Source organism: Aotus nancymaae, unplaced genomic scaffold (assembly GCF_030222135.1).
Source record: "Aotus nancymaae isolate 86718 unplaced genomic scaffold, 86718_ANA_hifiasm-v0.15.2.pri h1tg000006l, whole genome shotgun sequence".
Taxonomy (NCBI): Eukaryota; Metazoa; Chordata; class Mammalia; order Primates; family Aotidae; genus Aotus; species Aotus nancymaae.
The window spans coordinates 24,023,395-24,043,273 of NW_026988417.1; the positions used below are offsets into that span (position 1 = coordinate 24,023,395).

The 19,879-nt window shown below is 45.2% G+C and overlaps 1 protein-coding gene across 1 annotated transcript in view; it reads right to left on the minus strand.

Annotated features, from left to right (window-relative positions):
- Window positions 1–247: 247 nt before the first annotated feature.
- CCDC149 (coiled-coil domain containing 149) overlaps window positions 248–19,879 on the minus strand; it is a 112,922-nt gene continuing 93,290 nt past the window's right edge. Inside the window, 3 exon segments of the mRNA XM_021668216.2 lie at window positions 248–6,172; window positions 17,907–18,023; window positions 19,075–19,107. Of these exon segments, the coding sequence (XP_021523891.2) occupies window positions 5,742–6,172; window positions 17,907–18,023; window positions 19,075–19,107 (581 nt within the window). The 3' untranslated portion in view covers window positions 248–5,741.

Here is a 19,879-nt window from a genome sequence, read left to right on the forward strand (position 1 = left end):
GAGTGCTTTGGTCAACTTGAAAGACTGCAGGAAATAAACCAACTGATTTTAGATCTGCCTTTTTTTGACTGAATGCATAAAATCTTTACATTCTCCATATTTTTCATGACTACCATATGATCAAATAGTTTTAGGTGACAGATAGCAACTGGTAAGTTGCTGCAATATGCTAGCAATCATGGTCAGCCTCTGCTTGCCCTGTGCTGAGGGTGGAATATGAAGCAAATAATAAAGATAATGAATCATCATCAGGAAAATTGCCACATTTTTATTTCATTTAACAAAAAAGATATAGTTATGATACATAATGACCAAAGAATCCAATCAAGCAAGTTCTGCAAATGAATAGAAGGTACTCTTCCTTTAAATGAAACTACAAAATAGCAGTTGGTTTTAAAAACAAAGCCAATTGTTTTACATTTAATAGGCTACCACTGGCCTCTGTTAAGATCCCCAAATATATTCCTCAGCTCACATAGATTTCAGAAAGTCAAACTTTTCAATATTATGCACACTTTGCATCCAAAAAAATTCTCATTTAGTAAAGTGGTGATATGAAATGCAAGGCAGCATTGTCCAGATCTGTCACTTTAAATTGCCCTCATGCTGTATCAACTTGTTTGGTGTTGTTTTGGAAGCAACCATAATATTGAGAGATGGGTCTTTCCTAATTTTTCTGCTTCTCATTTCTAACTAGATTCACTATGGAGCTCCCAATTGCATCTCTCTGAGCTGTAAGTTTTTCTCTGTTCAGGAAGACACCTGGAAAGAAGGGAGTACGTTAAAGTAGTGAGTTGGGGACAATGCTTTGGCCTTTTGACATCCTATATCTAGTCTGAAGGGACTCTCACTATTGCTAAGGAGGAGGAGTGTTTTAAATGGAGGCTTCAGAATGAAAGCAGAGGAAGAAGGTGCTCTCTTTTTCAGAAAGAAGTAGGGTAGAGGTCGGGTGCAGTGGCGGCTCATGCCTGTAATCCCAGCACTTTCAGAGGCCGAGGCAGGCAGATCATGAGGTCAAGAGTTCAAGACCAGTCTGGTCAACATAGGGAAACCCCGTCTCTACTAAAAATACAAAAATTAGCTGAGTGTGGTGGCGCATGCCTGTAGTCCCAGCTACTCAGGAGGCTGAGGCAAGAGAATCGCTTGAACTCGGGAGGCAGAGGTTGCAGTGAGTTGAGATCATGCCACTGCACTCCGGCCTAAGTGACAGAGTGAGACTCTTTAAAAAAAAAAAAAAAGCTGGACGGAGTGGCTCATGCCTGTAATCCCAGCATTTCGGGAGGCCAAGGCAGGCAGATCACAAGGTCAGGAGATCAAGGCCATCCTGGCTAACACAGTGAAACCCCCCTCCGCTGAAAATACAAAAAATTAGCCGGGCGTGGTGGCATGCGCCTGTAGTCCTGGCTACTCAGGAGGCTGAGGCAGGAGAATCGCTTTAACCCAGGAGGCAGGGGTTGCAGTGAGCCGAGATCATGCCACTGCACTCCATCCTGGACGACAGAGCGAGACTCTGTCTCAAAAATAAAAAATTAGTAGGGTACCAAGCCATCCACAGAGCTATGAGAAAACAACGAAGCCAGGAGGGCACCCCATTTTTTTGGAGTGAAAACCAAGAGGGGCAAAGGCATGCTGTAATTTTAAAGAAACGGAAGATCACCTCAATGAGTAAGTAACTGGTCTTTGCCATTCCTTAGAGAGGAGACAGAACTTTTCATGCCATCTGGTGAACTGGGGTGCAAAGGCTACCAGTAGGAATAACACATCAAAATATTTACTCCAACACGTGAATAACTGATAGCAGAACCCTTTCCTAGAACTTTGTGTCGTGATGGTGGTGCATGTTTGGGAGGGAGGTCCCTGAAGAGGAGCAATGATGGGCAAACTCATTTTGCTTGCTTAAGATTGCCAAAAGGCGGAAGGATCCAGGCAGCATTGAGCTGAAGCCATCAGGAGCCTCTCTGCCAAAGAGGCCTTGGGAATAGCTGCGGGAGCAAGAGAAGGAAGGGGAAGAGGAGAGGAAGGTGGGCAGAGAAGGTGTGGAAAGAGGAGGAGCAAGAGTGAGGGATGAGAAATGCCTGGTTAGAAAAACCAATCCATTTCGAGGGCCTTAATTAAAAGAAGGACAAACGCTCATATGTAAAAATCCACACCTAGAGGCTCTCAGGTACAGAGCGATCACAGGAAGGCAGGGTGTGCAAACAAGCTTTCATTAAGAGACCTGTCAGCTCTGTTTCATTTCTCCAGACTGCTCTGCATTCTGCTGGCAACCCAGCTGGAAAAATAATGGAAGGACAAACACGCCTGAAGAGACAAACAAAGGTGGGAACATTCCACCTACAAAACAGGACAGTTCAGAAGGATGCCAGGGAAGGGGATGAGACGGCATTTTTCTGAGCAAACAACCACAGCCCCTCCCCTTAAGTCCAGACTCATCAGAAACATGATTTTCTGGCTTTTCATGCAGCAAAAAAACCCCACAAAGACACGCGGTTCAGAGACAACACCGCTGGTTGTCTGTTCCCAGATCTCTTACACATCCCAAGATATGATACTGTTTTGGTGTTCAGGCTTTTAGAGTCTGAATGTCTAGGGACAGGGCTCTTCTTCAGTTCTTAAGGGTGAATCTTGGTGAACCTAAACGGATCATGGTAATACCATCTCCCTTGCTAAGGACTGGTTAAGACATCATCATGTGACATCATCATGTTATAAGGTCACATGGGACAAGCCCCAGGTGATCATTCTGACCCATCAAATGTGACAGGAACTGGGTTTTTGCTCTTGAAACACACACACGTATGTGGGAGAAACTTCCTTCTGCCTTTGAGCAGGTGCATCCATCTCATTATCATGAGAAAGCAGCTGACACAGCAGGAGGAGAAAGACGAAAACTAGAACCTTGATGACTTTCTTGAATGTACAGCCCTGGAACGCCCTACTTCCGAAATTCCTGTTATACAACAGAATTCATTTTCCTACTGTTTGTTTCTATAAATGTGGCTTGGAGCTGAGAGGACCATGACTGATGCAGGGTTATCTAGCGAAGTAGGGGAGAGAATACTGCCCCTAAACGATGATCCTAAAAAAGACAGCTGTAAGTGATTGCAGAACTCCCCTTTAATGTCTATGGAAAAGAAGAACCATATTGGGCCATTAATGTCTGTGGAACAGAAGAACCATATTGGGCCGGGTGCAGTGGCTCACGCCTGCAATCCCAGCACTTTGGGAGGCCAAGGCGGGAGGATCACTAGGTCAGGAGTTCGAGACCAGCTTGGCCAACATGGTGAAACCCCATCTTTACTAAAAATACAAAAATTAGATGGGCATGCTGGCACGTTCCTGTAATCCCAGTTACTCAGGAGGCTGAGGCAGGAGAATTGCTTGAGCTGGGACCCAGAGGCAGAGGTTGCAGTGAGCCGAGATTGCACCACTGCACTCTAGCTGAGGTGACAGAGTGAGACTCTATCTCAAAAAAAAAAAAAAAAAACCACATTGGATGGAGAAAGCAGGGGCAGGACACATGTGTCACATATCCACAGGGTGTTATCATGGTTACATCTGTGACAGGATCAACTTACTCATTGGCTCTCATTTCATCTAATAATATAAGACCCTCCCAGCTGACTACATGACTACACACAGTTTAGGTTATAGCTCCCTATGACTGCTGCTCCTGCCCTCACCCCAGATTCTCTGGAACTCACTGCAGTTTTCCTGACACTGATGGAATGTGCTGGAGTCTGTTATGAGCCCTGCTTTTCAGAAGGTGCCGAACAGGCCCTGAAGAGGTGCATCTGACCGACAGTGTGTCAAAACCAGAGTTCTGCAGGGTGAGATTGTTCCTTCTATTATTATTATATTAAATTTGGCTGTGTTTTCCTTTGGTGGCTCTGGCATCCTACGCAGTAGTGCTGAACATTTGCAGGCAGTTAAGGCACAGTCCAGCAGGAAGAATGATTTCTATGACTGCTGATCTGTGCAAGCCCTCCAGCTGCAGGAACAGCCTCTCCTGAGGAGAGGCTGTGGGGGTGGGCCTGGTGGGGAGGGGACAGGCTGGGACACAGAAGGATGGAACATTAGAGCCGGTGGTGGGCAGGGGTCAACAGTATGTCCTTCTCTGTTGCACGGTATGTCCGGGCAACAGAGCCTGGACAGCAGCATGCTCCCTTTTCAACTAAAGTAGTGGGAGGCCCAGCCAGTGCGCATCAAATGACTGGGTTTGTCTGGGCTGCGCTTGGGCCTACTTCAGAGGAGCAGCACAGAAAGTGATGGGGCTCCCATTCTGCTAGCAGAGGATTCCTGGAGATGCAATCTGGGAGGGATGTATCTGTGTGGCTGGCCCCTCGTGTCCAGATGTCACATCTTAGTGCCACAAGCCCGGTATAAACATCGAATTTTTAGGATGCATTTTCACTAAGAGAGGCTGCCACTCTGGGAGCCTCTCTTTTTCCTGCAAAGAGGGTCTCTCAAAGGAGTGATTCTGGTTCTCAGAGGTATTCTGAGCTTTGGGATCTAGTCTCAGGCTTTCCAGGGAAGGAAAAAGCTATGGCTGGATGATCTATCAATTTTCTGCAGTGCTGGATGCCACCTAGAAAACCTAATTTTTATCCAAAAGGAAAGAACCAGCTGGCACTGACCGTGCCTCCTTTCTCAACCCTGGATTGTGCCTGTGGTGCCACAGCCCCCCTTGCCAGGCTCCAGTGAAGCTGTTTTGTTTTCCTCTCTCTTTCCCTTATGAGGTCATGAACTCTGTGTCTGGTCTTTAAAATTCCAATACTTGGTGGCATAAATGAGGCAGCCTCAACATTGCTGAAGGAATGAAGAAGGGTTTGGAAGTTCCAGGTGGTCCAGGAAACCAGACTGGCTCCCAGCAGGTAGATCTCTCCCAAACCTGAACTGGCCATACAATCCCAGTGTGAGACAGGTCGAATGCAGAGAACGAGCATTTCCAGGTTGTAGCTCTCATCTCATCTCACCTCACAAAAAACCAGATCACCACTGGGAGTCCTGATCTCCAGCTTTTATGCCCACCCCTCCCAATCACTTCAGATCAGTTGATTCTCCAGATTTACAAGCTGGAAAACTCAGCTCTGGCACTCACCACACAGGCCTCAACAGGGGCCGTGGATCAACCGAGAAGCCCAACCTTCTCAGCCTGCTCAAGGCCCCTTCCACCCGCCAGTCTGCCCCATGACAGCAGTGCAGTGGGCACAATGCCAGGCACACCCATGCCAGGCGGTCCTACCGAGACCTAACTTGATGGGCTGCAAGGGCCCTCTGGACACATTCTGCTTAATTACACCTTCCTCTCCAGCTGCCTAACCTTGACCAAGTCAGGGACCTGATTAAAAACCCCATCAGTTTCTAGCTCTTCCTGTAATTTTGATTGACAACATGAAATGCTAATACAAAAACATCTTATCTCTCTTAAAACAAAAGCTGACAGAAACACGGATGCTGAAAACCAGCCATATGGCGGACACAATTCCTGGGCCTGGCCCTGTTCACAGTAGCGCTCTTCGGCAGAGAGATGACATGGAGAAGCTTGAGGACCTCCATTTAATAAATCAAACAGTACTGGCATCATCAGAATATTCTTAGTTTGCAACTGGATCAGATCGTTTTCTCACTTGCAGACTCGGAGGTGTTTCAGAAGGCGACGTGGGCGCGCCGTTCTGATGCTTCCTTCTTGACCCTCTCTGGGGCTTTCAGTGAGTCACTGTGTCAGATCCCTCTCCCCTTCAGGTTTTCATGGTGCTCCTCGTGCCTGTGCCCTCTGGGATCCCTTAGCCATCTTCCAGTGCGGGAGCTTCGGCTGCTGGCTGACTGGCCTCGAAGGAATCCAGGTGAGATGTGGGGAGCTCCCCCTGGGCGGCCAGGCCCTGCAGGACTGGCCCCATCTCACTCCTCTGACCCTCTATGGGACTCTCTCTTCTGACCTCTTCCCGTTCTGCAGCTGCCTGTTCCTTTGTCAGTTTAATTATTTCCCTTCCAAGGCTGTTTACTTCTTCCTCAGAAGGTAACTGGGGTAACGAAGAAAGAAAGAGCTTGCTCTGGTTCCCGCAGCTCTGATTTGGTGGGGAGTTGACAGTGGGCCTCCCAGCATCCTCAGGCGCTGTCAACGCCTCAGCAGCCGCACAACTTTCATCTCCTTCTTGCTTCTCAGCCTCCCCTGAAAACAGAACGAGGACAGCATTAAACCTCTGGCAGCAAGTCAGCCCTCACCGCCCCTCTTCTGCCAGCCTCCCGCCCAGCCTGCCGGCACGGGGCCTCTAAAAAAGAAGGAAGACTTTGTTTTGACTCCCTGTGCAGGGCACTGGAGACGAAGGAGAACACAGGACCCAGGTGAAACCAGCGAGCATGCACTCTAGTGATTCCTGCATTATTCATGGAGGGCAAGGGAGCACTTGGGCCATGTCATAATCCATCCTTTGCAGACACCTGGTCAGCTTCTGTTCCATTCTCTAATGGCTGCTCCTTGTGCCCATTAAATATTTAAATTGAGGACACAGGTTTTGTTGGTTCTGCAGCTCAGAGCTGGGGCTGGTTAGTAATGAAAAAAGGTTCCGGCTGCATTGAGGGTGGGAAGCGGAAGGGCAGTTCGAGAAGGATTTCCAGCCACCACTTCTCCACGATTCTCCATCAGCATCTCATTCCTTAATGCAAACACCTGATGTTCCTCAATTTCAAATCAATTATATGCAAATGCAGCTTCAAGCTCCCTCCCCCTTTGAGTTGTTGTCCCTGAACCCCTTCTCTATAGAATGGAAATTCTAGCACTGCAACAGGAAGGACATGGGAGAGAAAGGGGAGCCCCAAAAGGGCTGATGTCCAGCCCTCATTTCCCTACTCACTTGCTTGGTGATCGGGACGGGACTCTCTGCTGCCCCTTCTGGACCTAACCAGCAATGGTTGCTCTGCGTGAGTGGGGAGCAGCGTGGTGGAGCGAGTGCTTAGTACCTGGGCATGTGCATTCCACAACAGACACTGAGTTTCCCCAGAAGCCAATTTCTCCTCGGCCCTCAGGCTAAGCAGTGAAGAAATGTATGATAGAGCCACAGTGGGGCTAGGTTTAGCCTGGGTGCAGGTCCTGGACCAAGAATGAGGGGCCCCCAGGAACACTTCCTGACCCCTGAATGGAACCACAGCAGAACCCTATGTATGTAGTTGGGCTTGCCATCAGATGTGTGCAGGTGTGTTTTCAAGCTGTGAGTGGGACCATGGGGAGCTGGAGAACTGCAGCAGGTTAGCAAGGATGGTGAGCATCATCTGGCCATGCCTTTTTCCTGCTTAAAACCTTCTGCTGGAGCCTTGTCACTTTCAGGATACACTGCCTTTTGCTTAGACCCTGACAAAGTCTTGCTGATGTGCTCCTGTTTCACTCTGCAGCCTCATTTCCCACAGTTCCATCACACGTGTCCTCCAGCCATGCCACGCGCCCATTAGGTCTCCATATGCACTGATCAGTTTCTCCCCTGTCTTAAATAAATCCTCCCAGCTAATGCTTGTTGGGTGCTTTTCCATGTTAGGCACTGCACTAAATATTTGACATGTTTATCTCATTCTAAATTTAAGTCCATGGGAACAGGAGCCTCATCTGACTCATCCAGTGTCTGACACATTCTAAGCATTCAAAAATATTTAAAAAATAGTTCCCTTTCTTTTATAAATGGAAGTAGAATATACATGAAGAGAAGTGCACAGAACTGAAGTATCCAGCTGAATGAATTTTCACAAAGTGAATTCACCCACATAACCAGGGTGAGAAACAAAATATTACCAACCCCTGCAAATACTTCCCAGTCCCATACTCCTAGACCCCCTTTCTAGTCACTTCTCTTCTGCCAAGGATAACCACTAGCCTGTTTAAAATGCCAAAATGCAATCTGCCTGGTCCTTGAACTTTATATCCAGGAATCTTACTGTGCTGGGTCCTTTTGCTTCACGTGATGTTTGTGAGATTTACTCACGTTTTTGAGTATAGAATTTGTTTATTTGAATGCACCACAATTTCCAACATGTATGTAAATGTTGAATTAAAATGGGCAAGCCAGAAACAGAAAAAGAGAAATGGAGAGCAGACATATTAAACTATTCACACCATCACTCAAAAATGCAGAAATCTAAGTCACAAGGAGATGTAGTTTTTCCTCTATCAGAATAGCAAAAATGAAAAGGTTTGACAAAACTCAGTGCTGCGAAGGATGCAGGGAAACAGGTACAGTCATGCATTAATAGAGAAAATAAAAATTAGTAAGACTCTTTTGTAGGCCATTTGGTCACACTATCTATTGCAACTTTCACCGTATTTACCCTTTGACCCAGTAATTCCATTATTAGGAATCTACCTATGGATATTAGCCCAGATATTTGAAGACACATTGTTCTTAGATACTCACTGCAACACTGTTTTTAATAACAGAAGTCTGGAAAAATTCAAGTGCCCATCAACAGGGAATTATGTATACGGATTTACTGGCCAAGTTGTGAGATTCTTTCTGATAATACACACTAAAAATTGAAGGTTGTCTCTGGAAAGTAGACTGAGGACCACAGCAAAAAGCAAAGGTGGAGGAAGTCTTTAATTTTCCACCTTTCTGTGCTGTTTACATTTTTTAACATGTGCTGTATTCCTATTTTATAAAACAAGATATGCAACCTCCAAGATTCTACCATCCATCATCACCTCATCTTTCCTTTCTACACTGATCTGTAGAGCTGGGAACCCACACCCACTGCTTCCACGTCCCAGGGCTGCTTCACACATTCCATCCTTCAGTCTGTCCTGCATCTTTCCTGCCTGTGAGGTCTACGTCCCCCTCCCCAACCCGTAGCATACTTTCCCATTGGCCACATGCTCCTCTCAAGCTCTTTCCCCCGTGGTCTCTGGTTTCTCCTTCAATCTAGTTCTGTGAGCATGTTATATTCATTCCCTATGGCTGCTGTAGCAAATAGCCACAAACTTAGTGGCTTAAAACAAAACACGTATTCTCTTATAGCTTTGGAATCAGAAGTTCAAAAACATTTCACTGGGGCTGGGCACAGTGGCTTATGCCTATAATTCCAGCATTTTGGGAGACTGAGGTGTGCAGATCACCTGAGCTCAGGAGTTCAAGGCCAGCCTGGCCAACATGGCAAAACCCTGTCTCTACTAAAAATACAAAAATTAGCTGACTGTGGTTGCACGCACCTGTAATCCCCGCTACTCGGGAAGCTGAGGCAGGAGAATCGCTTGAACCCAGGAGGCAGAGGTTGTAGTGAGCTAAGATTGTGTCAATGCACTCCAGCTTGGGCAACAGAGCGAGACTCTGACTCAAAAAAAAAAAAAAAGAAAATTCACTGGGTCAAAACCAAGGCTGTGCTCCCTTGGAGGCTCTGGGCAGATTCCATTTCTCTCCTCTCCTAGTTTCTGACGGCTGCCAACATTCCTTGGTTTGTGGCTGTATCCTTCCAATCTCTGCTGCTGTGGTCACACTCCCTCCTCTTTTTCTGTGTGTGCAGAATCTCTCTCTTTCCTCCCTTTTGAAAGGATAAATGAGATTGCATTTTTGGCCCACCCGGATAATCCAGGATAATCTCTTTATCTCAAGATCCATAAATCAATCATGTCGGCAAAGTCATTTTGCCATATAAGGTAACATTTACAGGTTTCAGGGAATTGGACCTGAAATCTTTGAGGGCCCATATTCAACCTCCTATCTATGCCTTCCCAGTTTCCTTTGTTGATTCTGATATTTCCTTCTGGCTCCTCCTGCAGGCACTTCCCCAGGGATCTGCCATCTGTTTCTCTTCATTCATTCTCACTCATTCGCTATCACGTGACTTTAATTCCTGCCTCTGAGTACAGCTCCCAGATCTGTATCGATGGCTCTGACCACTTCCTGTAAAAGATACAAACCCATGTTTCTGGCTGCCAATGGGATCTTCCACCTGGAGAATCTGCTGGCACTTTCCAGAAGATAGTTTCCCCCATAGAGTCCCTCCTGTTTGCAGTTTCAGTACTGCTTCACGGTCACACGGGCTTAAGACCTTGAAGACCAGTCAATGCCAAATCGTGTTTTTGTCCCTCTATATTAGTCTGTTTCCATGCTGCTAATAAAGACATGAGGTAATTTATAAAGGAAAGAGCTTTAATGGACTCACAGTTCCACATGGCTGGGGAGGCCTCACAATCATGGCGGAAGATGAAGGAAGAGCAAAGGGGGACATCTCATGTGGCGGCAGGCAAGAGAGCTTGTGCAGAGGAATTCTAATTTATGAAACCATCAGGTCTCATGAGACTTATTCGCTACCAAGAGAACAGTATGGGGGAAACCACCCCCATGATTCAGTTGTCTCTACCTGGCCCCACCCTTGACACATGGAGATGATTACAATTCGAGGTGAGATTGGGGTGGGGACACAGCCAAACCATATCACCCTCAGTGCTATAGACTGAATGCTTGTGTCCTCCCAACATTCATATTGAGGCTCTAATCCCCAGTGTGATGGTATTTGGAGGTGAGGCCTTTGGGAGGTAGTCAAGGTTAGACGAGTCATGAAATGGGTCCCTCATAATGGGATTTGCACTCTTACATAAAGAGGAAGGGCCCAGAACCCCTTCTCTCTCTGTTCTTTGAGGATACAACAAGAAGGCCACCATCTGCAAACCAGGAAGAAGGCCCTCGTGAATCACAGAATCTCTTAGCACCTTGATCTTGGATTTCCCAGCCTCTGGAACTATGAGAAATAAATGTCTGCTTATTGTTGAAAACATTCAACATGGTAGTTGTGGAATGGTAGTCTCTTATAGCAGCCTGAACTAAAACACTCAGAAATGTTCCTTGCATCTGCCCACTCTTCTCCTTGCCCAGTACCGAACATGGCTTGGATTTCTAAGGTCTCTAGATAAACTGCTGAAGCATATTTCCCCAAGGTTCAGCTGGATGTGACTTTCAGACTTCCCCTCAGCCAATGAACAGGTAAGCATTCAAAAGGCAAGGGCAAACCATGCCCAATGTTTCTGGAACTCAGACCTTGGCAGGTGACAATTTATAAAACGAATTTGTAAGGATTATTTATATCATTTAGAAAAATTGTATATTAAAAGCACATTAAGTCTAAGCATGTGGTTAGATACTTCAGGTTAAATACAACCTAAAAAGGAAATATAATCTAACAAGTTTGAATTAAAATGGAGCTTAGAGTTTCTGCAGCATGTAACAATGTTACTACATCTGTGATCCATTCTAATTTTAATACAACATAAGAGTATTGATACGACATAAAGTATTGATTGATATGCATGGAATGTGGTGTTGAGCATTTCTTAATTACATAATTGAATAAACTTTTGAGCATTTATTTACTTCATCAGATGTTTAAATGTTTTTAAGTGGCTGAACCTTGGTAAAAACTCTGAGAAGCTCTAGAAGAAATGAAAGAGTGAAATCAGATGGGCTTTAAGACTAAAATGAAACACCAAGATGAAGGGTGGGGCACAAGGAGGGAAGAGAAAATGATCACAGACAGAAGCATCTATGCGATAACAAACATCAGTATCAACAAACAGGACCGTGGGTTTCAGCCGAGCAAGGCGGGTCTTGGCTGCTGTGACCACACCCCATAGCTCTCACTCTCCTGATACAAATTTACTTTTCACATTCAAAATAAGTTTCCGTTGTCTTCAGCCTTTTTGATGACTAATGACAAATCCCAGGGACAGAACTTTGACCAAATCTACTTTATGGTTTCTGAAGCCTGCATTTAGTCACACACGACTATGTTTATTCTTCTAAGAATTCACTGGCCTCAGTATTATATCCGCAAAGGAGACCATTACTTTCGCTTACAATGAAGTACATACGTGTAATAAAGCAAGGCTTCATTTAAAAAAAAAAAATAGCTATTCAGATCTGTTCAGCCAGGATAAGATATGTTAGTTCCTAACGCGCAAATATATAAATGAATAAATCAAGCCTTGATTTTGAAAAAAAAAAAAAAAAACTATTCAGATCTGTTCAGCCAGGAGGTGGTATGTTAGCTTCTAATAGGTTCCTTTGATTCTAGTCTCCCCCTGCACTAATCCAACCTGTTGGGAGAGGAACCTTCCCTAAAGCTTTGCTACCCGAAGTGTGTGGTTCATAGACCAGCAGTGGCAGCATCACCTGGGGACTTATTAGACATGCAGGATCTCCGGCCCTACTCCAGAACTACTGGTTCGGAATCTTCACTTTAATAGGATCCTGGGTGTTGAGGTGTACGCTTCAGTTTGAGCAGCACAGCAAGCTTGAAGCACAAATCTCACCATGACTTTCCCCAGCTATACATCATGTAAAGGCTGCCAGTGTCTCAGGAACAAAGCCTGAGCTCATAACCTGGCATTCAAGGCCTTCCATGACTCAACATCCATCTACATTTCTACCTGGCAAACCAACTCCTCTCCTTGTTCCCTCTACTCCAGCCACACTGAGCCCTTCCTGTCGCCCACCACTGTCCCCAGCACCTATACTTAGAAACTTGATTCCTCCATGACTGTCATTCTCTTGTATGTCCCAGGGATGAACGTTGAGTCAGCTCCACCTCCACCTCTTCCATGATGCCTGCTTGATTACATCTGGCCAGAAGTAATAGTCCCACCTTAAATATAGAATCTTGCCTGATTAATTTTTTAACTTTGTTCCACAGTAGGGACTCAATAATAAATAGCTTATTAAATGTTTGACTATATGAACAATATACATGAATCCATGAATATATTAGTACATCTCTTTAAATACCATTCATTAATATATGAAAGCAATCCTTGAATTTATGGTAGTCATTTAAGGTTGTGTTCAGGTTGATACTCTAAAAGTTTTGAAAATGGTACTTTTTGAAAAAGAAAGATAAAGATTTCTGACTTGCACAAACATTTATCTACATCTAAGGTAGCTCAGAGAAGCAATCACATAATTTTCATACTAACAGATGAAAATTTTTATAGTGGTCGCACAGAGGACATGAGAAACAGCGGGTCAAAATGAGCAAGTTTCCAGCATGGTGGGGAAGCTTTATTTAAAAGGAGTAAATTACGGTACTCTCAGCAGCTAAATTTTTCACCAACGTGAGACGAATAAACTCTTTCTAGAAATTACTCTTATGAAATTACTTCTTCCAGGACACTTAATAGTATATTCTCGTGCCCCTGAAAAATTAATTAACCTTACTCGTAACAACCTAACTCCTAAACCATCTGCGGTGTGTTTTTACTGTAGGTCAGGTTAATCTTCTCTACCTTAATTTACATCTAAGTGAAGGTGGTCTAAATTACACAGGGGACTTTCCCTTGCTGGTATTTTGCCTTGTGCCATTTCGCTAGATGACATTCTGCTCATGTCCAAATGTATGAGTCTCTTTTAATATGGTAAACCTCTGAGATTAGCAGGGAGAACTTTTTAAGCAGAGGGTGTGGGGGTGCGTGTGGGGCCGACACTGCTATCCTCGTTAGAGGTTAAAACACAGTCACAGTAAGGAGAGGAATGAACTCAGGCTGGAATCCTACTCTGTTTACTTTTTCTGAGAAAGGCTAGATTTTCAGAGCCTCAGGATCACAGAGCGACAGGAGCCAGGATCTAGAATTGGACTGTAACAAGTCAGCAGAAGGATTTACCAACCCACTCCCCGACTTTTAAAAAATTTTTTTTTTTTGGCAGGATCTCACATTGTCCCAGGCTGGAGTGCAGTGCCACGATCTCAACGCACTGCAGTCACAACCTCCTGGGCTCAAAGGATTCTTCCGCCTCAGCCTCTGGAGTATCTGGGACTTACAGGCATGTGCCACCATTCACGGCTAATGTTTTAGATTTTTTAGTAGAAATGGGGTCTCACTATGTTACCCAGGCTGGTCTCAAATTCCTGGCCTCAAGTGATCCTCTCACCTCAGCCTCCCAAGGTGCTGGGATTACAAATATGAGCCACCCCCCTGCCTATCTTTTTTAAATCCAAAACATGCTGAAAAATTATACTCAAGTCATTATCAGGAGACAAAAAGTAGTTACTAAAAATGTCACAAACGTTGAGCTATCACTGGGACCTCTGGTTACTTGCTGTGGGAGCAAAATCCTCCTTTAAAGATTCTAGAATCTTAACTCTTAAGCTGTGGGCGTTTTATTTTTAAGGACAGACACATAGCATTGCTATTTCTATAAAAGATTTCTGAACCAACCAAGGGTGGGAAAATATTACAAATAATAGTAATTATTCTATGTTGTTTTAGCAAACAGATTTATCGTTAATACTTATTAATACACATATCAATAATAAGGCAATCAACCGATACAAACACATTATGACACAAATAGTGTGGAAAGAGAAAGATATTTTCTCTAAAAGATAAAGAAACAGTATCTCTTTGTTTAAAAGATGGCTAATCACCCAAATATGTGCCTCCCCTCCACTACTGGCCCAAAGGGGCGATTCATCTTCCTTTGTTAACTGCTCTCTGATAGGCTTTGTCCTCCCAAGTGTGTGCCGCTTTCAGTTGGAATTGATCATAGACATGACAGTGATGAGGCCATCCCTGATGCTGACAGTCACGGCGTAAAGCCTTCCTTGTTCCCACCCAGCGCTGTCGGAGGATGGGGTAGGAACAATGAGAGCTAATGATACAACTCTGGAAGCTATCATTTTGAATCGGTCCACTACTTACACCATCCTTGTGAAAATCAAGCCAGGCTCATGCTCCATTTCAGGTTAGCAGGCCCAGGTCCACCCTGAGGCTCAGCGAGCCCAGAACAGACAGAAGGCTTTGGATCTCCATGTGGACACTGGATCTCGGCATGGCATAATCACCAGCCAAAACATGTTCCAAACCACACAGTGGGCCATAGTGTTCCAGGCCAGCCTCACAAGCAGCCACATGAGGCTGGCTGCAAAGACGCGGCCTTGCTTTCTGGCCGATGTGGAATTAATTAAAGTCAGGGTCTTTCTCTCTCCCCACATGTACTTGGTGGGGGTAACATTTCTGTTCAAATCTCAGCTATGTCCTGGTTTCTACCACTCCAGGCACTATCACGGCCTTATGTAAGATCAGGCTCTCAAACCTGTTTGTTGGCTCATCTGGGTCTTCTTACCCAGTTATAAGAAGTGGTCTTCTTATCACTCCATGCACTATTATGAGTGATTTAAAGCAACAATTATGTATTATTTTTCATGAGTCTTTGGGTCAGATGGGTGGTTCCAGTTCTGCTAATCTAAGCTCAGCTCTGCAAGGCTCCCTCATTCATATGCAAGAGAGAGCCTTGCAGAGCCTCCCTTGGGTTAGCAGAACCACCCATCAGACCCAAAGACTCGCGAAAACAATACATAGTTGTTGCTTTAAGTTCTATATTTCGAGTTGGTTTGTTACCCAATAATAGTGAACTGATACAGCTGGTTAGTCCATTTAGATGAGAGCACAGTTCTTAGGGCAGACAATCACGAGGTGGAAAGGTAGGCTAGGCCAGGCCGCACAGTTGAGATGTTAAGTGGAAGGCAGTGGAGAGCCACTTGGGATTTTTGAGCAGGGCACAAATGTGATGCAAACAGTACTCCAAAAGCTTTATTCTACGGTAGCAGGATGAAGATGGGAATAAAGCGAGGAGAGTCAGGGAGGATGAAAAACCAGGAGAGGAGCCCTGCCGACAAGAAAATGAGGGCCTGAATCATGCCAGAGGTGGCAGGCCCCCAGGTGCGAAAACTGCAGAAAGAGTTGAGTGAAAGACCACATGGAGCTGGAGACGGAAGGTTGACAGTGGTTGATGGCTCCAAGGTTTCGAGCCTGAGAAGCTGGGACGGTGACAAAAACAGAAGGAAGAAAGCAGGAAGAATTGGTGATGTTGTGCTTGAGAAGTCCACGGAGTATTCAGGGCAAGGCAAGTTGGGGCTCTGGGAAATGTGGGGTGTAACTCTGCAGATGGAACCCTGTGGGGGAAAAGTACTTTGCGAGTATTTTTTTTTAATTTATTTTTTATTTTTTTTAATTGCATTTTAGGTTTTGGGGTTGCATGTGAAGAACATGCAAGATTGTTGCATAGGTGCATACATGGCAGTGTGATTTGCTGCCTTCCTCCCCATCACCTATATCTGGCATTTCTCCCCATGCTATCTCTCCCCAACTCCCCACTCCCCACTGTCCCTCCCCTATTTCCCCCCGACAGACCCCAGTGTGTGATGCTCCCCTCCCTATGTCCATGTGTTCTCATTGTTCAACACCCACCTATGAGTGAGAACATGCGGTGTTTGATTTTCTGTTCTTGTGTCAGTTTGCTGAGAATGATGGTTTCCAGGTTCATCCATATCCCTACAAAGGACACGAACTCATTGTTTTTTATGGCTGCATAATATTCCATGGTGTATATGTGCCACATTTTCCCTGTCCAGTCTATAATTGATGGGCATTTGTTTACAATATCAAGTACCAAGTCTTTGATATTGTAAACACTGCTGCAATGAACATTTGTGTGCATGTGTCCTTATAGTAACTTTGAGAGTATTTTTATGGAGGTAATGAGTAAATGCAAGAGTCCGAGCAAGAGAAGATGGAGAAGAAATGTGGATGTATATTGGTTATCTATTGCCGTGTAACAAATTACATCAAACCTAGCAGCTTAAGACTCAGGAGTCTGGGAACAGTTGAGCTGGGTGGTTCTGGCTAATGGTCCCTCATGAGGTGCCCAAGAAATGCTGACCAGGGCTGTTGGCATCTGAAGGCTTGACTAGGGCTAGAGAATCTCCTTCCAAGATGGCTCACTCAAGTGGCTGATGGCTGGAGGCCTCAGCTCCATGCCACATGAACAGTGTGGATAGCCGCTTGAGTGTCCTCATGACATGGCGCCAACTTCCTCCAGAGTGAACGACCTAAGAGAAAGCCCAAGGCACAAGTCTCTTGTCTTTTATGACCTGGCTGTAGAAGTCACATACTCTCACTTCTGTATTCTATTAATCAAACAGACCGATCCTGATACAACATGGAAGGCGGTTGCACGGGGGCATGAATACCAAGGGGCAGGGAGTATTTGGTGCATTCTCAGAAGCTGGCTGCCACACGTGGGGTGGCAGAAGAAGACAAGCAAAGCTTCAGAAGATAAGAAGTTTGTTGGGGAGACAAGACTCCCACATGGGAAGAGCTCAGGCTCTCAAACCTGTTGGCTCATCTGGGTCTCTATATGGGTCCTTGAGCCCTTTCAGAACACCCTGCCTCCAGAACTGTCTGGTAGAGGAGGAGCTTTTCTCTATTCTATTGCTTTGCAGACTTCCCATGTATCAAGCAATGTGCCAGATTTCCCTGAGGTTGGCATGATCATGTCACTGTTTTAAAGGAAAGGAAACCGTGGCTGAAGTCTCCAGCCCAAGTTCTCATAACCAATGTGATGTGGAACTGACTGTGAACCCAGGTCGTTCAACTCCACGGTCCTCACTCTGTATGTATGTATTTATGTATTTATTTATTTGAGATGGAGTCTTGCTCTATTGCCCAGGCTGGAGTGTGGTGGCACGATCTCAACTCACTGAAACCTCTGCCTCCCGGGTTCAAGCGATTCTCCTGCCTCATCCTCCCGAGTATTTCACCATATTGGCTAGGGTGGTCTTGAACTCCTGAGCTCAGGTGATCCACCTGCCTCGGCCTCCCAAAGTCCTGGGATTACAGGTGTGAGCCACTGTACCCGGCCCGGGGTCCTGTCTCTTAACCTCTCTGCCACCATGCCCAGAGAGCAGGGGCCTGCGTTTTTCAGTTAAAATCTCCCAACAAGATGAACCCACATAAGCAACAAGAGGAAATCTGAGGAATGTCCCAGTGATGCCGAAGCAGCGGCAGGAAGGGGAAGGGAGGAGACTGATGTCCACTGAGCCACTCCTCTGTGGCAGGCACAGTCCAGGTAAAGACAGAGAAATTGAAGAGTGCTTACCATCCTTGGGGTCCACTTTGTTCTCAGGGGGCTGCTCAACAAACTTCAGCAGTGGGGATCTTGACCTCTGTCCACTAGGAAGAGTGGGGTCACTGAACAGTATGGTGTCCTTGCCCCCTGTTGTGGAAAAGGGGAAAATGGATGTCTTATATCATCAGTGGAGTTGGGTTACATTTAGTCCCACACACTTAATTGGCTCAGGGCTACCACTAAAGGGAAGCCTGCTACGACTGCTGACACCCTCCATACTTCTTTACACTATTGCACCCACTCTAGCCCTAACCACTGCACACACACTCACGCACAAAATCTTTATCACTAATTTAGCACTGAACTATAGGCCGTTTTTCCCTTTCCTCTCACTGCTTGATGTGTGTTCATCTTGCTTCCCTACGTGGACTGGCGTAGAGGGCGATAAGCATGTCTAGGATGCCTGGCACAGAACTGAATTCACAAAGTCAATGCTGAAATGTTGAAAGGGTACCAGCGCATCGACGGGCTGATTACTGGAAGAGACATGGATTCTTTCCAGGTGATGGTAAATGGGAGAGGGTTGGCAATTCTTTGATGTCATTGGGATTCTGCTCTCAAGTTGGCTAAACACTATGATTTGACTCCTACTTGGGGAAAGAAAGAAGAGGAAGAGGAGGAGGGGGAGAAAAAGAACGTATTGCATCTCATTCTACCATTCAGTAGTTTAAATGGAGACACAAAAGACAGTGAGCAGACAGAAGAGACTGATCTGATCTACACTAGAAGAGGCTCTTTTCCCTTTACTTTCACCATGGTTTGAAAATATTCTAACGCGATTCTTCATCATAACATCCTTCATTGCTGCAGGAGGGCAATGCTATTGCCATGACTTAAGCTGTCTTAGATCTGAGGAGCTGCCACTCTTTTTCCCATCCTCCCACTTTGTATCTATGTGGAGACCAGAGATTAGAACACACAGGGCCATAGCATAAAATTCATTCAGCCAGGCCCCCAAAGCTAATTTCATCCTTTAATATTTGTTTTGTACTAATTGAATTCTCTATTTCAATTGACAATTCTAATCAGAAACATTCAAGGAAAGGTAGAGAATGCATTTCTACTTATTTACATGCAGAGACAACATAACGCACTGCTGATATTAGCCACAAAAACAGAGATTTTAAACAGAACATACTCCCAAATCCTACTGAAACATTGTAGCTCAGGCCTTCAGGCAGCAAAAAGAAGGAAGGAAATAATTGTTATTGCATAATGGCCATTTGAAGTCGTACCTAGACCAAACAAAACCATAGAAAATTCTCAGCATTTGTTCACTCATGTAACTTCCATCTTTTAATATAAATTGTAGAAATGAAACAGTGAGAAATTTCACCAAGTCACTCTGAGAAAAAAAAAAATCAAAATTGTACCCCTGTACATACACAGAAATGGCAGTCTGACTACAAATACATGATCAAGTGCCCAACTGTGTTGCAATTCAATGCAATAAAAGAAAGGCCTTCATAGAAGATGAGGTTTTAACAGCATCAAAAGATTCTTGTACAGAAATGGATCATTCAAATCCCCAGGACTGTACCCGGCCCTAATTAGTTCTGTCAGGTCTTTTGACATCAAGTTCAAGGAATCACTGCTAAAAATTCCAATTTATGAAACACATGCCAGGTGCAGTGGCTCACGCCTATAATCCCCAGCACTTTGGGAGGCTGAAGCGGGTGGATCACCTGAGGTTGGGAGTTCGAGACCAGCCTGACCAACATGGAGAATCCCTGTCTCTACTGAAAATACAAAATTAGCCAGGTATGGTGGCGCATGCCTGTAATCTCAGTCACTTGGGAGGCTGAGGCAGGAGAATCGCTTGAACCTGCAAGTCGGAGGTTGCAGTGAGCCGAGATACTGCCCTTGCACTCTAGCCTAGGCAACAAGAGCAAAACTCCGTCTCAAAAAAGAAAAAGAAACACACATAAAGGCAACCTAAGGCA